At 40.2% G+C, this 23,891-nt stretch overlaps 1 protein-coding gene across 2 annotated transcripts in view; it reads right to left on the bottom strand.

The window, feature by feature from the left end:
- NSF (N-ethylmaleimide sensitive factor, vesicle fusing ATPase) overlaps positions 1 to 23,891 on the bottom strand; it is an 84,361-nt gene that overhangs the window by 59,588 nt on the left and 882 nt on the right. For both annotated transcript variants that reach the window (XM_042475017.1, XM_042475016.1), the window contains exons 2-4: positions 8,532 to 8,617; positions 6,463 to 6,562; positions 4,533 to 4,572 (exon numbers count right to left, since the gene is read on the bottom strand). In XM_042475017.1, the coding sequence (XP_042330951.1) occupies positions 4,533 to 4,572; positions 6,463 to 6,562; positions 8,532 to 8,617 (226 nt within the window). The remainder of the gene's footprint in view (positions 1 to 4,532; positions 4,573 to 6,462; positions 6,563 to 8,531; positions 8,618 to 23,891) is intronic.

Genomic DNA, 23,891 nt, shown 5'->3' with positions numbered 1-23,891 from the left:
GAGTAGCAAAAGTTTGTACCTGATGCGGAAAGGAAAAGGGAGCCAGTGAAGGGAGGACCACAGAGGGGAGACATGATCATAACGGCAAGCGAGTGAAATAATGCGTGCAGCTGAATGCTGAACAGAAATTAATGGGTGGAGATGAGAGAGGGGAAGCCCTGTCAAGAGGAGGTTACAGTAGTCTAGTCGTGAGACCACTAGGGCATGGACCAGTGCCTTTGCGGTAGAAGCTGAGAGATATGGACGGATTTTGGCGATATTATAGAGAAAAAATCTGCAGACTTTGGCTGTAGTCTGGATCTGAGGGATAAATGACAAAGAGGAGTCAAAGATGAAACCAAGACTGCGGGCTTCCTGGACCGGCTGGATAGAGATGTTATTGACAGAAATAGAAAAGGAGTAGTGAAGGGTGGGCTTAGGAGGGAAAACAAGAAGCTCTGTCTTGGACATATTGAGCTTCAGACGCCAATGGTGCATCCAGTGGGAGACAGTTGTTAAACAGGATGACACTTGCTGCTCTAGCTCTGGTGAAAGATTAGGGGTGGAAAGGTACAGTTGTGTGTCCAATATCCCGCACCATTTTAATCAAATGAGTAATAAACTGAAGTAACAAAAACAACAATAGGACTCACACATTTTAAATCACTCCTAACCATAGCTCTTCCCTAAGTGAATTTTATTTCATATTAGCAAATAGCCATCATAGGCAGGGTGACCAGACGTCCTCCTTTTCCTGAACAAGTCCTACATTATAACTTTTTGTCTGGGGGTCCAGGTAAGATTACAAAATGTCCTCCATTTTAAGAAGGATGAACTTCCAGTGAGCCCCTTCTCCCACCAGACCTTTCTGCCAGGGCTCTTTACCATTCACAGCTGCCTTTCCTGCAGCTGCACCCAGAAGGGAAGGAAAGCGAGGGATGGAGGTGAATAAGAAAACCAGGAAGGCAGAGGCCTGGCTGGGCATCATGGGTGAGGGGGGCCTGCTGAGACAGGCAAGGAGAGGAAGCAATAAGGAAGAAGGAAGGGCACTTGGCTGGGTCAGACAGCTGAGGCTGGTTAAGACAACAGAGGAGAGCCTGTTCGTGCCTTGCCTGGACATTCAGAGGCCAGGGGACGAGAAGGGAAAGATGGAGTAGCGCCGCTGCATTCCTCCTCCTGCTACTGCCACCGCTGTCTCAGAGAACTGAGCCAGGCAGCCCAATTGGGGCCAGAGAATACGTGGACAGGTCAGCCTGGCACATGGGCACCATCTGACAGAAGGTTCCTCCTTTGCCCTTTCCTTCTTGTACTGCTCAGGGGGATCCGAAGCATCTGACAATGTGCTCCGGAGAGGTCTGGTGCTGCCGCAACTGCCTTCTCATGTGTGAGTTGGGGAATACAGCGGTAGCTGATATTTAAACCCTTCCCCTGCCATTCTCATGTACTATGTGTGAAAGAACTGCAGACTTTTTTTCTTGTTATTGTGTCCAAGTTTTTTTCCAACTTACGGTGACCCTAAAGCAAGTTTTCTTGACAGGTTTTTTCAGAGGTGGTTTGCCATTACCATTCTCTGAGGCTGGGAGAATGTGACTTGCCGCAAGGTAACTTACTTGGTCACTATTTGTACAAACCCTGGAATGCATCACCTAATATGTTTACAGTCCCTCCCTCCCTCTCAGCACTTTCACATTTTCCCACCAGCCATCTCATAGCATTTGGATTTGGATTATTTTTTAAAAAAAATAAATGGCCCATATGCTATTACCATTTTTCAGTTTTGTAGCTATTATTATAGAAAGACATAGTGTGCAAACTGCTCAAGTCTACTTTATCTTCTGGAGTGAGATGTACTTTTCCAAATGATTCACCTGTCAGTAAGGAAGGGACTGCCAGGGAGGTGAGGAGTGGAGGCAAGATGGTGTCAGGGGGATCAGGAGGTTTTTTTGTGAATTTCTATTTGTAAGTTTTGTGAATTTATATTTACATTACATTTATATTTTATTTTATAATGCCCTACATTTTTCTTGAATGCCCTACATTTTGGTGCCTTGTCCTCCAATGTGGTTATGACATCACTTCACCCTGATCACAGGTAAGCAAGAATGGAAGTACAGGGAGAACCTGTATATTGTTTATACACCTGCATGGGTACAATGAATCCTTATTATGTGGGCCTGTAAGGTATTGTGCACAAGCACATACCCAGAGACAGGCAGAGCATCACCTGTCAAAGATAGAGACCACACACATTAGAATCTACAGTTCATTTACATTTCCCTGTAAGGAGTGGATGAGATGGGATGAACAAGTGCATTTAGAAACACAATGGAGAAGAGGGAGATAACTGCCCCTAATAATCTTGTCCAAATATTAACTGCGTCCCCACAACTGGTTCTCTTCACTGCAATCCATTTTAATTTATTCCCCAGAAATCAACAAGAGCCTTTGAAAACTGAAATTGCTTAAATCTGCATAGCCCCAGCCTTGATTCCACTCTTTGGAAATGTTGAAGTATGAGATAAACAAAAATGTATGTATGCCTGCCTGCAGCAACTCAATAATGCTTTTCAGCCCTTAGAAGCCATCTTCCAGCTTAAGGACATGTGGGAATAATGCAGTCTCTGCCACTAATGAGTTCTTCATGTACAGTTTGTAAATATCTGGTTTGCAGGAAGCGTTTCCATGTTGACAACAAGGAATTCACTTACTGATCATTTCCCAGAAATAACAACTTTGAAAAACAATTAAATGGGAGAAGTTATTAAGGCTGAATGGGTTGTTTTCTCCTAAGTGTGCATTTTTAGGGCCAGTTTAGAGCAGTAGGGCCATCTTCCATGGTTTTCTTTCCTTTGAAAGTTCAAATATGAGCGATGCAATATCACAGTACCAGCTGGGGCTTTCAAGTTCTAAACCTGAAAGATGTTGTGACTTAAGTGACGCACAAAGGGTGCACTTTATTCAAGCACTAATGACTACTCAACTTTGTCTATGTCACCAGGACAAAATTTAGAAGAGACATGCTTAAGTGCTGTTCCCTTCTCACTCTCATATAACTCAGCAATGTAAAATTATCTTTACTGTACAACACAGGTCAAAGCAATCCAGAGTTTCCTAGCTCTATCCCCTTCAATTTTATTTAATGTAGCTTATGAAATGTCAGGCACAAACACTGGCGGGGTACAGACCGCCGCTTTGCGGTGGTCTGCCGCCGCCGGCGGCTAGTCCGCGGGGGAGCCGGAGCCTCCACACGGTGCGGCTCCCCTGCGGACTGAAAAAGAAGCTCCAAAATGGAGCTTCTTTTCGAGTCGCGTTTGCGATGTAGCGAGGCGCCAGGGGCGCACTCGCTGCATCACAAAGGACGCGACGCGTATGGACGCTCAGCATCCGATACGCAAAGATGGCGCCGGCCATGTAGAAGGGCCGGCTCCATCTTGTACGGACGGAGTCCGTATTAAGCCCAGGGGCGTCTAAAAGAGACGCCCCTTTTTTAAAATGGGACGTCCTCCGGACGTGCGAAATGCCGATTTGTAACCGGCCACTGCCTTAATAAAATCTAGACAGATGTTTCAGACACCTAAGGGACTTCAGCACCTTGGATAGTGCACAGGAATCCTGCTGGCACAGTAACCTGACTGACAACACATCATTAGGAAAACAGGTGTGGGGAAGCCTGCCAATGGTCTCCAGGGAAGTGTCACACATTATGCTCTTCTGTAGGAATAAGCATAAACCCTGGGAGCAGATCAGCATGTACAAAGATCAGATCTGCATAAACATGTGTGGTGGAGTCACAATTGGGCACAGCTTCTCAAGACTACAAGTACTGTACACCAAACATGTGCTTCCTCAATAAGACACAATTAATCTTGCATGATTCCTAAATTATTTCCATGCAATTCTATACTTAGTCCTTCACTGATTATTCTTTGACCCAGTCCCACCGGTTCTTATTTTTGTCACTTTGACATTATTTTTATTACAGTGACAATGTTCTCTATTTGCTGCTTATAATACTTCTTTTCTAATATCTTTGTTTTCCTTTTCTTATTTAAACTATAGTTTGATTTTTTTTTATTCACTTCCTCCCCACTGATTTCTTCTTTTCCTCATATTTCTTTTGCTGCTATAGTCTATTCCTTTCAACACTTTATGTGTGACTTTCCCACTTATTTGGTCCATTCTCTCACTTCCAGGTTACTTTAAGTCTTTACATCTCACTTTATCCTCATATCATTTTCAATGTTTACTTCAGGCCTTTATTCATCTGTTCAATTTATTCATTGAACTCATATAACACTACTCCATCAAATATTTCTCTTTATTGGTTACCCTAAAGCATGAAGTGATCCCACCATTCAAAGTACTGGAGTCATAGCTGGCTTTTGCTTTAATTAATTTCCATGCTTAAAAACCAATTTATTTAGCCTCTGTGCGACCTTCTACACAACACCAGATGGAAAGAAGAGAGGAAAGTACACAAGAATTTATAGATTATGGGGAGACATCATCTAGTCATTAGAATTTAGTATTAGTATCTTAGAGTTAACACTTACCATCTATTTCTTGCCCGATAGAAAGTCCTGCCCATTTTCTCTGAAAGAAAAGGGAAGGAGGTCACTTAAGAAAAACATCAACCATTCACCAGATTTCAAAAAATCTTCATGAGGACAGAAAAAAGACTGTCTAAATCAGTGGTGGACAACCATTTTGGCAAATATTCTCATGCACATTCTCATGTGCTCCTAACTATAAAATATAAAAGCCTGGCAGAGAGAGGTGGCTAAGAGAATAACAAATGCTTTGAACACTCTACAGCCCTGTGTAAATGGCAAGTAGCATTATAAGTAGATCCCTCACACCTAGAATAGAGGTTGCCCCTTGCATATTAAAGGGACAGCACAACACTGGCAAATGAGGCAGGTGAATAGGTGTCATCCTTGTTCAATAAGTCTGTGCATTTATATCCCACATTTTAATCTTACAACTCTTTGTCACATTGTTTACTACATCCTTATTCTGTTTAAAGCACTGTTTTTAATTTTACATGAATGTATTCCTTTGTTCTTTATCTTTCAATCTATTCTTGCCTGTGACCATCGGCCCCTCTTTTGAATCCCAAATTCCTACGTTTTCTCTCTTCTGAGCATTTAATCCCATGGCTTCCTATAACTGAAATGGTGAAATCCAGTATGTTCAAGTCATCCCACTTTAAGGTTTGCTAAAAAATAATTTGTTTTAATTAGCAATTAGAAGAACCAGAGTTCTCCCTTTATTTGCTGCTTTGATATTACAGTCAGTCCTCTGTTTTTGCATTGGTTCTGTTCTGGACTCCCCCTCCCACAAAAACGGAGGCTCGCCTACATTCAAGCCCCATGGGCTTGAATGGGGTGCGTGCCCACAGGAGCGCACCCCATTGAGAATAACGGAGATTGCCCCTCTGTGAATATTCAAGACCACAAGTCCATGAGAAAGGGGGGGGCAACTGTAGACTGTAAAATAGAAACGGGACCTTGCTATTTTAAAAATTTTGTTCAGTGCTTCAATATATCAGAAATGTAATGGATAATTTTTATTAGTCAAACATCATTTATATTTCTAGATGACCCATCCATCAAAGGATCAAGAGTAGCAACACAATCCCATTATCCATTACAGTGGCTGTGTGTAGCTCTCATTATTTTTGAGCCAGATGAACAGAAGTCTTCCAAATGAGATTTAGCGTGGGGTCTCCTGAGCAAACAACATTTTCATAGTTCTCTTACTCAACATTCAAAAGAGAACATTCACATTTGCAAATTACTTCACAGCCCTGCAGGCTATTTCTTCTGCATTATTATGTTGGAAGCAAAAACACATACCTCACATTCAGCAAATTGCTACCCAAGCTATTCTAGATTTCATTCACAGAAACAAAGTGTTATCTGATGCTGCTGGAACCCAGGGAAGCCATGAGAATTACTCACACATTGCAAAGTGTTGCTGTTAAATATCTGACACTGGTGTTACTTTTGACAGATTTCTGTGCAGAGATTTGCAAGTACTTGATCATGAGGAAAAAAACATGAATTTGTTCCTTTCAGCAGATGGAATTCTACCTACTGTACAAAGGAACCTAAGGTGTACCAGTACTGCTTTCCTGGGACATCTGCATCCTTCTCTTTCACCATGTATGTGACTAATTGAACTGATGTCATGACATGCCATCATTGGTTAACTATGGCTCATGAAATGCATCACACAACATTCATGCTTTCTGAGGAATGAGTCAAGATAGACCTCATAGATCTCTACTTCCAAGGAATCACATTTTCTGCTTATCTTGTATGTGAGAACTTCTTTGTCCTGCATTTCAGCAGATGTCTCTATTGAGCACATATTTCCCCAATCAACAAAGTTGCCCCCTCTTCTTAAAAATTATAACTTCTAGAATCGATATCCATTTCACATTTTGGCCCAAGAAGAAAAAATAAGTTAAAACCATACCTGTGGTAAACTGAAGGCAATAGTGCCTGGAACAACTGAGGAATGACTTCTTAGTGTAAAAATGTATTTGTGGTTTGGTGAGGTTTTCACAACCACATGCCTACAGGGAAAGAAGAACAGAAGAAAAGAGAATACAGTACCATACTTCTGAAAAACTGAGCTATACAAAATGGTTTCCTTTTCTGTGAAGATGTCTGGGAAAATCAAGGCTCCAAATGAGAATTAGGTACTGTAGTTATTTCCTTCAAAGTATTTTTAAAAATACACAACCAAACATTTACTACGTAGGATACACCTGAGTAGAAGAGCAGGGTTGCTTTTGACCCTTTACTATTCAACTTTCCCCAAACTAAAATTGCTCTTTCTAAGCAGCTTTTTCAGCTGTTGAAGTCAGATAAAGGGAAGACCTGATGGGTGAAAATGCAGCTTGGGGAGAACAATATTCAGCTGAACAAGAACAGAAGGGAAAGGGTTATGCAGAATTTTCCTGCCTATCCTTCTTGTACTTAACTACTACATGCCTGGGACTACATAAAACATGTGTATACTACGCTGAGGAAAACATGATGGAATTCCATGTAAATTGCAGGTTGAAAGTCAGTTATGGCTAACTGAATCCTCACTGATTCAGTGGAATTAAATGTAACTAAAATAATTGCAATGTAACCAATAGTCAAGCCTTGTTTTATGTGACCAGCCAGAAGCCTTCTGAACATCAAATACACATTTCATGGACATTGCCCTATAAATATCTTATAAATACAATTTTAACGTTATCCTTCATTGCTGCAGAGAAAAATGCAGAAATATGAAATATGACATAGAGAAAGCCAGAAGCATCTGTGCATCCCTCCCGCCAACTGAGTCACAAGAAAGAGGGCTAAAAATAGTTTTCATTTGCCAATGTACACAGAAAGCAGAACTGCCTATCCCCTATGTTGGTTGTCATGAGAACATTTTCATCTCTTCCTCACTTCCCACGAGGACCTTTTAATCCCAAATATGACATGCATTAAGAGAGAGAAAAACCTTTCTAGACTTTATTGCAAAAAAAGCATAATTTGTTATGCTATGTTCTAATCAAAGTCAATGTTTCACTAATACAATATATTCAATAATATAACCATCTATCCTGTTGTTGTTGTTGTTGTGTGCCTTCAAGTCATTTCTGACTCATGGCAACCCTAAGGCAGGGTCATGGCATTTTCCTGGCAAATTTCTTCAGAGGGGGTTTGCGTCCTCTGGGGCTAAGAGTGTGTGACTTGCCTAAGATCACTCAGTGGGTTTCACAGCTTGGTGGAAATTTGAACCCTTGTCTCCAGAGCTGTAGTCCAACACTCAAACCACTATGCCACATTGGCTCTTGATTTACTACATCCTAATTCTTCTGACTGACAACTCACTGGGGCCACACACCACTTCACAGAGGAGAAGGACAAATTTTGTTTCTCTTTATCCCTGTCCCATTGCCACCTAATGGCATCCCTTATTATGTTCTTTTTGATAGCAGTAGGGAAAGAACAGCAGTCAGGAGGCACAACATATGAAACTGCAATGTATTTGAATGCCTTCCCTGCCTCCAGAGCACATTGTTACTTCTGTTTAGGGAAGCAAAGTGTATCAGAAGAATTTCACAACTTATGCAGGCTGTTTTTGGCTTGGATGGTGCCAGTTTCCTGTGCAAAGCATTACAAACCAAACAGAGATAGATACAAAGCTAATTTGGACAACTTCCCTACAAAGCCATCAAATGTGCACTAGAGTCCTCTGCAACAACATCAAAGACGTTGAGAAACATTGCATGTGTTATGCCTTCCCCCAGTGTCTCTCATTTTTCTCTTTCACACCCCACACTGATTCATCCTCTGTTAGAACCAGAGTTTGGAAAAGCTACTTTCCCCACTTCTGGTTGAAATCTATGTTTATCATACTGTCCAGCCTGAATATATGGTGTTCCCCCAACACAAGAGGTAATCTAACTTGAAACAGTTGATTCAAGTAACTCCCTTTCTCCAGTCTCTTCTGGAGTAATCTCTCATTTAAAGAATGGTAAGACATCCAAAACTTACAAGCCAGACTGAAAGTCCCTTTCATTGACCACAGCACAGTTGCTTAAGGAGAGTTCGTCTGTGGGACATCTCGCAGCTTGCATAGTCTGTGATGAAATCAGAGCAGAAAGGGGGAAACAAATCAGCAGTGAGGCACAGAAGGGATACAAATACATTATGGCTTTGCTTTCTATAGACCACTTTATTTTTTATTGAACCAAAGGGAATGGCCAAGAGTGATACTGAGAAAACCAACATTTAGTAAAGTTGAATTGTCCGTCACTTTAGATGCTTCATGCAAGAAAAAGCTAGTACATCAAGGACAAGGGCTCCGCAGTGTATCCATTTCTCCGTGTATCAACCTACCACATATGCTTTTCCTTTACTGTGTATGTTGTCTTTCCATAACTACGGCCCCGAACAGACAGGCCAAAATAAAGCTGCTTTGGGTCACTTTGGAGGTATGTTGTTTAAATGAGGCATGCATCCTAAGAGGCCGGAAGCCATGCCAAAGCCTGAGGACTGAAGCACAGCTTTGGCACAGCTTCTGGATTCCTAAGATGTGTGTGTCGTTTTATGTATTACAAAGTCTGTGGATTTTATTTTATTTCTACTCAGCTTAAAAAAAAAAGAGCTTAGGTACCACAGAGTGCAGTAGCTGCATCTCTCTTAAGTACAGGGTATGTTCACAATTTTTCTTTTCAAAACTAAGACTCTTACATTTTTAGATTTCTATATCTCAATTGTTTTACATATCAATTTTCACTGTTATTCATGATTTTTTTTGTTGCTACAGCAGTAAAATATTTTTCAATTTGAAAATAAGAATTGTGTATAGATCTATTTTCCCTAACCCAATTGTTTTTCTGATTAAAAAAAGGAACAAAGGGAGATGTGGAATTTCCTTGGTTTTAGGTTTTCTAGAAATTTTATGAGTCTAAACATGCCTCACACTTTTCTGAAGCTCTGTATCAAACCTCCAAAACAAGAGAATCTGCAACACTGCACTTTTGAGACCCTAATATACATATAAGGAAAAAAACAGGGTGCTGTCATATAAACTTATATATGTATATGGTACTTTATGAAGTTGAATAGGCAGAAAACAATAAATTTCCCAAACAGAATGCAATTTACAAATTGTTACAAATTACAAACCAAGAAAGCCTTACATCCTGATAGATATCATACCCAAATTATTGTACTTATTCTGATAAAAAGGTGACAATATTAGCTCTGCCACAAGAAGAAAGTGTGCATGCATGGATGGATATAACAAATTATGTATGAGTCAGCTGGAGCATGACAAGATGCAAAATAGATGAACCCAAAGCAATTTGAAAATCCTTGCTGTGTGTGACTGAGGAGGTGGGATGCCTGAAGGTTCATTCCAGAAGGCCTGAAAACCTCTGAAGTACTGTAGCAAATAAGTGTAAGAGAACAAAGCAAATGGCTCTGAATGACAGCTCCATTGTGGTTTTCAAAGGACCCAGAGTTCAAATAGGAACATATCCAATCAGAAAAGAGAGTATGATTCGGCCCTCTTCAAAAACAATTCAAGACAGGAAGACATATAACAGTGGGCAGGGGGAGGATAGAAGGGCAAGATATACAAGTTATAAATGAATGATCTCAACATTATATGCCATGTTAACCTAGAACAGTGACTCTCCTCATCTTAGCTGATCTCTTTCATGTCAGACATCACCACTCTTGAGCAGTGGAACAATCGGACAGGGGAGAAGAAGCTATGGACTTCTCTCTCACATGACCCAAAACTTTGGATGTTGTTCCCCCTAATATTGCTTGCCTACATTTGCATACATTCAGTGTATAAATACACAGTTGTTATATTTTAATATCCTGTAAACCAGTATAAAACGTTTAGGAAGGAGTGCCCCAAGTTTTAAGTACACAAGCTTCCTAGTCCTACAGAAAAAACCAAATACCGTAAATCAATACATAGGAAGGAGCAGGGAAGTATGCAAGCCTAAAATGCCTTTCCTCTGACCTCTTCTAGCCTTTCGGATTTTTAGTCAGAAAATGTGATTTTAAAAAAAGATGGCAGGGTGGGGAGAAACAATATTCTGAGGAACCTGATAGATGTGCTCACTTTCATGTTAGAAGCCAAGTGCCACCATTCACTGCACAATCACTGCTGTGTAATATGAACAGCATCCTTGCTGTAGTACAGGTTATATAAAGTGCTGGAGATTTTTTCAACCAGTAGTTTCCACATGAGAGACTAGAGAGCACTTCTAGAAAATAAAGCACAGAATCTGCAGATGGGGCTCTACATTATGTTAAGCAGTTCATTTTATTTTTTCATGACTGCCTTGGGTGTTCACAGAAGAGGCTAGAGAGGAGTAGCAAATGGCTCTGTGACGCTTTGATACTGTCACTTGCTCAGGTTCTGTCATTGGAATGGGCACAGAAAGTGTTTTCACAATCACTCTTTTCTCCACTAATAAAATTTGCCAAGGAAATTTCACAACACCAACTGAGATTTCCCTGAAAGAAACAGACTTGTGAAAATTACTCCAAGAGCAGAGCCGGCGAGTAACTAATTAAAATCAATTCAGCTAGCAATTAAGTTGAGGATTTTCTAATGAAGAGGGGCAGCTTAATTTAACTAAAGTAATTGACTTAAGTTGGCATTTCAGCAATAAATTCATTCCAGAATTACGTTAATTAAGCATGAATAAATTGAGCGACAATGCTAAACCACCGACAAATGTTACTTTTTCCAGCTCGTTCCTTACCCCAAAGGCCGGTGCTCTAGGAATTTTGCAAAACAATTTCTTGCTTTTTAAACTGCCTTGTACTTGGAAAATTACAAGGCATAGCTTACAAGATCCAAGTATATAAATAAATATCGAAATATATAAATTAAAAGGGTGGAGGTTAAGAGATGAAATTACACAGAAAAGAAAAAGGGAAAGCAAGAGAAGGATTTTTGATAAAAGTGGATGAGAAATCAAATTTTCAAAAATCCATGCAATTGTCCACTTCTCTTCCAAGCTCAAAACAGGGACAAGCCTAAAATCACAGATGACATTTTTCAACTTCATTCTGGACACGCTTTTAGTGTAGACATTTAACTTAAATTTGAATCAGAATTTAACAAACTTAATCATTAAATATTTCCCTTCTAACATAAATGCAGTTGAATTAGATTTATAAGTTCATTCATGATTAATTGAATGCATGAACCCTTTCTAAAAAGTATACTATCTTTGCCCAAAAACTATAGAACTGCAAAAAGGACATATTAATACAGCATTTGCTGAACCTAGATTGCACCAAAACATATAGCACATAGCATATGTGAGGAAGAAAGGAAACATGAAAAGAAACCATGAGTACCCCATTAATTAAGCCTAAATGGAGCCTCCAAGTCATCCATACTTGCCTGTGCCCAACCACAGTAAGCATGGTGAAACATGAAGTCTCTTGGAGATTTAGATGCTATTTTATAACCTGCTTTGCAGGGATTAGTGAGTTAAGCTTCTCCTGTGTCACATGAAGAACATCTCTCTCAAATCATTAAAAAACAAAACAAATGGAATCACCTAAATAATGGAGAACTAACAATTTCTCAAAAGGGAAAAGGGTCTATATGTAAAATCATGGCCAGGACTTCATTTGATTCTCTTGTAGGGATCTGGAATCAGTGTTTCTGCTAGTCGCCAGTAGCTTGTTTGTGCAGTCAGCCCTACAGATTCCTTATCCACAGATTTAATCATCCCATTTGAATATATAACTAAACTTTGATTTTGTCATTTTATATAATAGAATAGTATCTTTATTATGGTCATAGACCAGCCCAGATGAAAGGGGAATAAAACACAGTATGAACAGTATTTAAAATATCCTTTCAGATTTCACAGCTCCAGTATAGCAAGACCAGATTGGTACTAGTCTACTGCAGAGGTCACTGCCTGGCAAATTTTAACTGCAGCTGCAAAGAATCTTGCAACATTATATGTTGTGTCAGGGTTCATGTCTGAAAGCAACCGACAAGTGTAAAACTGACCAGTGTACCCTTATTATTTATTTTATTTATTTACTGTATTTATACCCCACTCTTCAGTGCTAAGGGCTCTCACAGTGGCTTACAGATTCAGACGGTTCCCTGAAGGTGGTGAAACAAGGCTGGGGCAGATGTTCCTGTAGTAGGAGCACTGGAGTAATACATGTTCTGTTGTTTCTATTTGGCCAGTCACAGGAACATAGTCTGTCAGAGGAGGAGGAGGACTTCTTATATCAGCCTTCAAGGACAGGTGAGGGGAGGGCATAACATCATGTCAACAAAAAGGCTCTCTAATGCTAAGGTACTTTGAGTTTAGCTAAGTATGCCATAGGTGATGCCAAATATCTACTGGGTCATTTTATATAAAGTGCATCATTCCTGTGCCATTGTTTTTAAAGGGACTTGGGCATCCATTGATTTTGCTATCCATGAAGGGGGGGGGGGGTATCTTGGAATCAAACCCCAGCAGATACCAAGGGTTAATTTTTCTGCAATCTGATTGCCCATGCACATATTCAGGAAAATTTTGAAAATACAGTAAATCCTTGGAGATTCACATCGGGATTCATAGTCCAGCAGGATAATTTTGCAAATGACTCATAAAAATAATGCAATTAATGTTTAGGAATCAGAAGTCTATGGAGGATCACTAGGCATCTTCAGGTTGCTAGATTATGAATTCTGATGTGAATCTCCAAGGATTTATTCTCAATCAAAAATACACACTTGGGAAAAACAGTCATTCCTACATCCCACTGTCTGCCATGGGACCTCTGGTCTGGAAAACCTGAATCCTAACTCTAGCTCCTGGAAATGTCCTGTTTATTTTTTCTATCTCATGTTTCACTCATCCATGTTTTTCTGGCCCCATCTAATCATTTCCAAGTTTACAGGCTTGTACACAGTCCTCACATTCTTCATCCTTTCTGCCACTTTTGATACACTTGATCATTCTGCCCTATAAGGCTCCTTACGTCCTTTAAGTCTCAATGAATCTATCCTCATGCTTTTATGTTTTTATAGGTCTAATTATTCTTCCAACTTCTCCACAGAGCATAAGTGACCCCAGTGCTTGGAAGATGCACTGGAACTCACCTACCTACTAAGGGCCAATCAAGATCAGAAGGTCTCTGATGCAGGAGGGTGCCAGACCATCTTCCCACACCCTGCAGACTAGTTAGAGAGAGCGTATTCACTGTTACAAGAGATGAGAAAGCGGGAAATCCTCTCTCTTCTCTTGTAAAAGTGAAGATGCTCTCTCCAGCTAATCTGCAGGGTGTGGGAAATCCTCTGGTTTTATAGCATCTCCAAAATTTGGCAGTGCACTTCTTTTCGGCTTGGGTGCTTCATCACCTTCTCAAACTCAATATAACCAAGATTTAATGTTTCACCTTTCTACCAAGTCCTCATCTCCTCATAATCCATCCTGTTGATCAGGCAAATAGTCTTTGTCTTCTTTTATTTCTATTTAATTCTGATTTCTCATTTGCCCCCAAAATCATGTTCCATTCCATTTTTAAAAGCTTAGAGAAATATTATCCACATCTCTTGAGACTTCCCCTCTTAAATCCTTCCTGTCTAATGTTGCATCACTGAAAGTTTCTGGTCTCACCTTCAAACTTTCCACAGCCTTCTGTCTCTTTATGTTTATATCCTAACATATCCCTATCTGTGATAAATGTTCTGAGTACACTGGCCATCATACCCTATTTTAAGGAAGCCAAAGTACATACTGTATATGAATCTCCCTGGTATACACTTAAATGTCCCAATATATCAATGCTAACAAGCCTTCACTTTCTCAGTATTGCTATGTGTATTTTAGATTGGAAAGTATGAGGCAAGGATCTGCTGTACCTGTTCTCCAGGAAGCACCACACACACAGAAGACACTACATAAATAAAAGTGGCAGTGTGGCCTTATCAAGTTGCTTTATACCAGCTTAACACAGTAAAGTTTCTTTTCTTCCTCAGTTTTCTGTCAGTAAAATTTTCTGTCTCAGAAAAATGTAGAATTAGAACATTCAAGAATTTGCACATGAAAAAGCTTACATAAATGACTTCAAGTTGACAAAACTGATGTACAAAAAAAAGTGTATTTCATATATTCCACTTCCGCACCTCTCGTTTCATCATTTTGTCATTTCCCCATTATCCCTGAGCATTTTCTCCTTCATAGAAACAGAACAGAGTCTGGCAGAAGCAGATCTACTGACTGATCTTTAGGTAATTTGAAGTACAGTAGTAAGTACATGGCAAAAATACTTTTTTTCCCTTTCTAAATACAGCCAACATGATGTAAGCTTGGGTAAAAACTAGGAATAGGATTTTGGCAAAAGGACTGTAAACTCTGTTCTGGTATTAAAAATAAATGGACTGAGCAAATCCTTAGGGGTTAAGCAGACCAGCAGCTTGAACCAGCCTCTGGCCACTCCAGCCCCAGTCACTCCCTGTTGGCACAGGACCACAGCAACCAGATGCTGCTGTCCTGAGACCAGCCAGCCACCACAGAACAGACCACCGGCAAGGAGACCCTTTTTTGCACTCCTTTTGCCGGCGGCCCTGGCACAGCTTTGGCCCAATCCAGGGGCATGCATCATCTGTACCCACACCCCCAGACTGGCCTAACACTGGTGCTTTTGGCCTGTCTGTTTTGAGCCTTAGAGACACTGTACTGCAAATGTATTCTCAATGCCATCCAAGTTTTGTCTAGCTATAGGTGGTGGACCAAGGGGTCTTCTTAACACACACACAGAATTGGTCCTTCAGGCATGAATTTTGCCTATGTAATACAGAAGATTAAAAAGGAAGGCTTAGCGGGGATTTGACTACAATGCTGTAGTAGCTATGGCATGCCATACTGTGCCCCAAAACTTAACATTGTTATGTGACCATATGGACAAAAGTCTATGAACACTGGTGACATAGTTACAGAATTACTAACGTTAAATACTCTACACACAGATCCAACACTGATGTCTCCTGTAAACATGAAACATCATTTCAGTCCACTCATCCTTCTATCATGTCTAGCCCCAAAGCTCAAATGAATACAACATGCTCATACTCCAGAATCCAATACTGAATTTTATATCCCAAGGAACACTGGGATTCATTGGAAGTCTATAAAAATCTTCTTCACTCTAAACATTAACATCGGCAGGAACATTTCCCAGAGATATGGCTTGTTGACCACTTATGACTTCTCACTATAATATGAAGCCAATGAGACTGGTAGGTATGTTCTAGAACATACTGATACAATATGCAAGGCAACAATGAAAACTAACAGGCCACCCCATACCCCGCATGAACTAAACAATCTTTTGTGATGCACAGGGGTTTCTTGGCAGAAATGACAACAAAGAAAGACATTTAAAGAGGAAGGATAATAGGGTTTAAGATGCTGAACTCACTCACAAAATATGAGTGGTTTGCAAGACCCGCTTGTATTGCTAGTTCTGAGGTTTTAATTCTGCTGTATGGTGTAAGGAGATCATCCATTGCAGTAGCTATATGCCCAGTACCAAGTCTTCTGCTGTTGCATTCTCTCTGTTCCCGTTTGGAACACTAGAAGGCATGCTAACTGTGGTAAAACAAGAAGGCTTCTCCAGGCAACAGCTTCCTGTCAAAGCAGAATTGAACACACTTTCAGAGCCGTACAGGTCTGGGAGAGTCAAGATTTTGAAGTATAAGCCCACCTCAATCCAACAGGCCTTGGGGAAAATGCACTATTGCATTCTTCCTCTCCCTGGAGAAAGAAAGCAACTGCTTCCTCAGAAAGTAGCAGATCAACTAGCTTTTGAAAAGATTTGGTGCCAGAGGACAGTAAAATCCCTTCTACCAGCATCACAACCTCTCTGGAGGAAAGAAGGGAGAAACAGGGTGAGTGTATGTGTGTGGCACAGTGTAAACAGACACACTTTGGATAAACATACCTGTGTCAGCATCTAGCCAGAAAGGTTATTTGCATTTTTATATTTAAAGACTGAAATGGCTTCTGTAATTCACAAGTATCTTTCTGTAATTCACAAGTTATCACAATTTGAAAGGTGGCATGTAAAGTCCTAATACATAAACAAATGCATCCTTTCCTTCTGTTTTTTTCAGCTTCCTGTTGCATGATGCTATACAGATAAAGCAAATGGAAACAGAATAAAGAGATTATTGCACAACCCACTGGCACAAGCAGTTTATACAGTATGATTAAAAACCCAAGACTGGTTGAGAAGGATAATCCTAGTAGCCTGAGTTTAGTTCATCCTTGCAGGTGTGCCTGACCCAAAGAGCACTCTTTCCACTCTGCCTGATTAAGAGTTCTGTGTAGCCTGAAATCAGATATATGTATACCAACTTTGCACGAACTCACGTTACTTATGAGGCCTCTTGTTCTCTGGAATAAACGCTACCGTTTCCACATTTCTGTGGCAAATATATCAGAAGATACATATTTTTACAACCAATTCATAAACTGCATAATAAATTAAGGGGGAAAATGAATTATTTCCAATCCCTTAGCACCCAGTCTGGGCTGTGCTTTTCAAACTATCAAATACTTTTTGTCCATTCATACAACTTGTGTACAATATCAAGGACAAACTAAGGAACAACAGGCAAACTAAGGAAAAGCAGGCTGCTCTCAGGCACTGAATTCCTTCCCTACAGAAGGCAGGACAGTGCCTTCCTTGCCTTCCCTCTGGCCGCAAGTAAAAACATTTCTATTCCAACAGGCTTTTAAGATTGACTGCAAAGAGCTTCAGTTTGCTGACTTCTTTAATTTTAACTTCAGTCTTTCGGTGGTTTTTAAAATGCTTTTAGTTACACAGATTATTTAATTCCATTTTAAAATCACACAAATTACACTGCAGTCTTCTTACATATTTTAATCTGTATTTGTTTTGATATTTTTAAGCAACCTTGACTCCCAGTGTTGAGAAAAAAGGCAGGATACAAATGAACAAATAATCATTTTAACAAGAACCACCACCCTCAATTCCAAAGGTAGGGCTTGGAGAAGTGACAAGATTACATGTCATCCATCTTTTATGCTCAGTTCTCATTTTTATGGCAATGGCTAAAAGGACACTGGGGAGAAGGAGAAGATTTTATGTAAGTGACCAAGATCCAAACTCTCACTAAAACAGTTAACCTGTCAGTAATAGTCATACAGAGAAAATAAACTATGTTTCAAGTGTCTCCCAAAATTTGCTGGCTCTTTATGTAAAGACACTTCTTTTTTAATATGGAGGAATATTCCCTCATTGAAAAGCTCACTTGCAATTAAAAAGGATAACAAGATGAAGAAGTCTGAGAACCACTAGAATATGGAAACTGTATGTAATTTATGGATATATGTCCATAGCGTATTACATATATGTGTGTTCATGAATTTAACCAGAATGCAAAGAATTCTGCAAGCTAGTTCTTCCCATTCAATAGGCCTCTGGAATTGTGTTAACTGTAACAGCAGCCTACCAATTCACAATGCTTTCCAGTAATGTACAGTATAGGGGAGAGCTCTCAAAAACAGATTGTATAGTGGAGGAGCGGGTTTCCATATTCCAGTGATTCTCAAGCCTCTTCATCTTGAAATGGTAAAAACCTGTCACATTATTGTTATCATTTTAAACTGTAGATGAGCTTTTCAATGAGGGATTGCTCGAATGCTTGGGCACACCTGAAGTAGCTCTTTGGATTTCAGCTCAAGTCTGGGAGAATTATTAGAGCTCGTTCCAAAAGGTATATAAGTTACTGACGTTACTGGAAACTTATCTTTTTTCTATATTCAATGGCACAAAAACTGTAAAAGCACAAAATACTGTCTGATCTTGGAAGCTAAGCAGGGTCAGCCCTGTTTAGTACTTGGATGGGAGGCCACCAACGAACCCCAGGTGCTGTAGGATATTTTCCAGAGGAAGGAACTGGCAAGCCCACCTTTGATTATTTCTTGCCTAACCGTATGAAATTCATGGGATTGCCATAAGTTGATAGGTGACTTGAAGGTACATACACACATAGTAGAAAAGGAATAAGACCCCTGAGGTGTTTGCGAAAGAGAAGAGCCCTTCATGCAACCACATTTTTCACTAAAGAGGACCTTAAGTAATATTTGGTTTTAAATGTATATATACTGTATTCATTGCATCCTGTAGTTATATACCAGTATAATGTTATGCAGTCCTCCACATGTTGTTGAACTACATTTCCCACCATTCTTTACCACTGGCTATGCTAGCAAGGGCCTTGAAGAGTTACAGTCCATCATCTGGAAGGCCACAAAGTTCCCAACCCTGGGCAAGAGAACAAGGACAGATTGCTAGTTCTGCAACAGCCCACATTGCACCACATTTGTGTCATTGAAGTCATAGATACTGACTGGCTGAGCTTATGTAATGGCATGAAATGTGGTTCACATATATTCCATCTGCTAAGGAAACAAATTTGTTGGCATGTTTGCAAGCAGTAAGGAGGGAATGTTGTCTGTTAAAAGGAAATCACAACCTAGTCCTTAGAACAAGAGTGACTTTATGAAATAGGCTGGAAACAAGGAAGAGGGCTGAAGAAGCAAGCATGCAGAGAGGAAAGGAAGGCCAAAGAACAATGTGGCTTAAAATGAATGACAAACAGGAACCCAAGCGAAGAATAGGTGGAGAGAAAGTCAAGGAACAGAAGCAAATTTAAAAAAAGGAGACTTTAGAAACATCCATAGTAGTTAGGACTTGGAAAAGGTATATTGGATGTAGAAAAAAGGGTGATGAAAGTGCTAAGGAGGGTAACCATGAAATAGTTATAAAGATAAGATCTTGGGCAGTGGCCATAAAAATGAGAAGCTGATATATGCTGAGTAACAGATTATGTTAAAACGGGGGCAGGGAGATCAAGGGCAGAGTAATAATAATAATAATTTGTTTTATTTATATACCGCTATTCCAAAGATCATAGCGGTGAACAGCAAGTAAGCTAATTAGCAAGTAAGCTAATTTGCCCCCCAACAGTCTGGGTACTCATTTTAGCGACTCGGAAGGATGCAAGCCTGAGTCGAGCTTGGGCCCTTTTTCTGGTCTTGAACTCGCAACCTTGTGGTTTTGAGTGAATGGCTGCAGTACAGGCATTTAACCACTGCGCCACCAGGGCTCAATCAAAATCTCACATGGACTACGAAAGGGGGTTATGTGCACTTTTGACAGGAAAGAACTGTATTAAGGTAAAGGGAATTTATAGAACCTACAGAGCCAAAAGGACTTAGAGTTGCTAGGTCTAGACAGCTGGAATTCTTTCAGCTGTAGCTTCTATCATCAGTAGCCTGGCAAATCTGAGCAGATGGCAAAATCCAAGAAATTGGGGTGGAAGATGCTGAATTTCACATAACGCTTTGAACTAAGTAGCCAGTTTGGAGGCATCAGTATTTGAGTTTTTAATTAGAAGTTTATGCATTCAAATCAGACACTGTGAAACTAAAAAAAGGTTTAATATTTATGACATACCTATGATAAAGCCCATATAAAAATATTACCAGCTGCTATTTGGCCTTGATTTTAAAAAAGGCAGGGAAAATCTCGTTTTAAAAGCAAGACATTAAAAATACAAGAGGTCACAGCTGCAATGTGACTCCACTTATGCATGTTAACAAATTTTAAAAATGCACCATGAAAACACAAAACATGAAAGTAAAAAATAGTTAACTATTACATCAAGCCTTTAATCATTCAGACTTTTGCAGAACCACTTTCCTAGAGGCTTCCCATAGGTAAGTAAGCAAAAATGTTTTCCAAAAGTTATTCAATTCTTCCCCCACTCCACCCCACCCCACTAAACCTAGCACAAATGGTAGAAGCTGCAATCCTACTAAGATGTACGTACATTTGTTGTTGTGTTCCTTCAAGTCATTTCTGACTTCTGACAACCCTAAGGTGAACATATCATGGGGATTTCCTGCCAAAACCTGTTCGAAGAGGGTTTGCTATTGCTTTCCTCTGAGGCTTAGAGAGTGTGGTTTGCCCAAAGTCACCCAGCCAACATTCAAAACACTACACCACATTGGCTCTCAGCCGCACACTTATTTGGAAAAATCCTACTAAACACACTGAGATTTGATTGGGACCAAAACATGAAAAGGAACAAACTGCAAGACATTTCTAGGGCAAACGTATGGTAGAAGCAGTTCTTCTAAGAGCTGCAGATAAATTCCCTAGAGAACACATGAATAGCATCTATGGTGGTGTATTTATTCAAAAATTGCTAAGATGTTGATACCAGTCAATTCTAGCTTAAACTGCTGAGATTTCTTCAGAAGAGCCCACTCTTGGCTCTACAGATTGTTCTTCAATGTCCAATAGAAAAAATTATCTAGTTATACAAGTACACACCATCTACTACTACTGACAATCCATTCACCTAACATTTGTGTCCAGGTGTCAAGTCAAATTCCAGAACAGGATTAATATTTGCATGTTGTAGTAAAACCACGCAGGATTATATGCTCTCTCTCCATGACTGCATGCTTACCTGGCATGTTAGGAAAGCAAAATTAATAATAGTAATGTACTATCATGAGGTGAAAATAAGAATATATGCAAGGTAGCCTATTTGGAGTCCACCTTTTGGATAACCACATCTTGCCCACTCCACCCTGCTGTGATGCCTTATGTTTTTCCCTTACAGACTGAAAAAGCTAGCTTTTGTCCTGTTTTATAAACAAATGAGCCATAGAAACTGAGCATGTGGCTCTACCTCCATAGTTAAACTATAGAAGCATAATAGCTCTCATATTTGAGGTAATATGTTGTCATCATGATTGGCGATCCTCCAGGGAGACGTATTCTGAATGAATTTATCTCTTTTAAAGCTATCCAATTTGGTGGCCACCAATACACGTTCAGTAGCAAATTCCATGATTCGACTATTCACTAAATACTTCCTTTCATCCAAGCTGAATCATTCAGCTTCAGTAGATGGCCTGAGTTACATAGTATTAGAAGAAAACAAGAAAACTTCTCACTATATTCATACGCTGCTATCATGATATGATAGCCCTGTTTAAATATTTGAAGGGATGTTATATTGAGGAGGGAGCAAGCTTGTTTTCTGCTGCTCCAGAGACTAGAATGTGGAACAATGGATGCAAACTGCAGGAAAAGAGATTCCACCTCAACATCAGGAGGAACTTCCTGGCAGTAAGGGCTGTTCGACAGTGGAACAATCTCCCTTGGACTGTAGTGGAGTCTCCTTCCTTGGAGGTCTTTAAGCAGAGGCTAGATGGCCATCTGTCGGGGATGCTTTGATTTGGATTTCCTGCATGGCAAGGGGTTGGATTGGATGGCCTGTGCGGTCTCTTCCAACTCTATGATTCTATGTTGATCCTCATTAGCCTTATTGTTGTGTGCCTTCTTCATGTGTATATGAAGCTGGGATTTTATTTTATTTTTATTTTTTGCCCTATTGTACATCACTTTACACATACTTACATCAAAATGTATGTGTTATGTTTACACACATTCCTTCAGCTCTTTGCTATCCATTTTTGCTCTTGAGGCAACCATGAGGTTTGGGAGAAGTGTAGCCTACAGCGACATTGCTGTGACAATGTGGGAACTCACTCTGGATGAACAGAACAGAAGGTCAGCCATTGTCAGGCAGCTTACAGAGACACTTGGCTGTGCGTCCTTCACATTCATACCAGCCATGATTACATAAGTGTATAGGTTAAGTTCACCAAGTTCTTCTTTCATTACGCCATTCCCATTTCTTTGGACCAGAAACAAGCACAGCACTGATACCAGGCACAACTTCAAAAACCCATTTTTATTGCTCCATTTCAGCTATACATAACTTATCAGAATAATCACCAGCATTTTCAGACACATCAAAATGTCTGTCCTCCTTCCTTACTTTAGCAGAGACGTGCTCAAGTGGATGAGATCTGGTGGCGAAGATCAGCAGGGTAAATGAGCATTGTTTGCTTCAATGTTAGTTTCTACTCTTTAAACAACATTCTAACACATACCTGTATTTTACTATCCTATACCATTAGTATTTTTTCAGTTATTCCACCGTCAATCCACCTGTGTTGCTCCTCTCATTCTGTAAGGCACCAAACGCTAGGCACATGTTGGGCCACTGGGAAAATAAAGCAGTGCATCACTGTATCCAGCAGCATCACCGCAGGCTCAGACAATATATAAGCCAGGTTGCAGGCGGCCGTCTGCTTGCCAGCCAAGTGTATGTACATTGCAGTAAAGGCGTGCGCACTGCATAAACACCTTGAGCCCCCCACTATTTATTCACCCAGCAGATAGACACTCCTTTCTCGAAATGGAGGAAGTGACACACAGCGACAACAGCTTTTTAGCCACAGGTGATGGACAAGTACTTAATCACAGAGAGAGAAAAAACACTGCAGCATTTGTCAGACAGGTTATCCTTTCCTGCAATGCTGCATTTAAGGAGTAACAGATGGCTGAGAAGGGCAAGTTTCCTCCAAGCTGCCTGCGAGGAAATCCCTCTATTTCAAGAATACAGGAATTAGCAGTTATCCCTTGCATTCCCTGCCCTTGTTATAAGTGCATCTACTGCAGCAATCTAAAGGATGGAAGGAAAGGAGGAGACACACACAAAAGGAAAAACAACGAATGGGGAAAGTATCCTGATTTATGAAATGCACAGACAGCACCGGTCTTTTGGACACAGATCAATAAATAAGTAACTAAACAGGGATTCATTCAGGGGTTCTTATGTTCTCCATTAAAGAAAACCCTAAGCATCCTTAACAGGTAAAGCTACCCCTGCGCTATCCTAAGGAGGACAGTAAACAAGTTGTTCATATAAAAGGGTTTGCCCACAGCTATGTTCCTTATCTGCCTCTCTTTTTAACTGTTTTAATAACTAATTATTAAAAAGATCAATGATGGAGACAATCCGTGCTCCGTCCTCATAAAACCCTTTCCACAACAACCCTGCGAGGTAGTTCATTCGGGGAGGGAGAAGGATACCTTCTCTCTAATGGGAAAGAGGGATCCAAACTCGTTACTAAGGTCGTTGTAGTTGTGGATGCTGGGGGTGTTTTCAACTCATAATTAATTAATTAATTAATTAATAACTCCTTTCAGACTTAAGGTGACCTTTTCTTGGAAATATGTGTTCAGTGGAGGTTTGCCATTGCCTTCCCCCTGAGGCTGAGAGAGTGTGACCCACGCCCAGTGCGTTTCCATGGCTGGGCTGGGATTGAATTGACTCTGGTTGCACCCACATTGGAGAAATAACCCGGTTTGGCACCTCTTTAACTCTTTGTCTGGCTGTTTGCTATGGAATTCTGGGAGTTGGAGTTTGTTGTGGGGTCCAGAGCGGAGCAG

Source organism: Sceloporus undulatus, chromosome 6, assembly GCF_019175285.1.
Source record: "Sceloporus undulatus isolate JIND9_A2432 ecotype Alabama chromosome 6, SceUnd_v1.1, whole genome shotgun sequence".
Classification (NCBI taxonomy): domain Eukaryota; kingdom Metazoa; phylum Chordata; class Lepidosauria; order Squamata; family Phrynosomatidae; genus Sceloporus; species Sceloporus undulatus.
The sequence above is the reverse complement of the archived record's forward strand: the minus strand, read 5'-3'. Positions and strand labels throughout refer to the sequence as shown.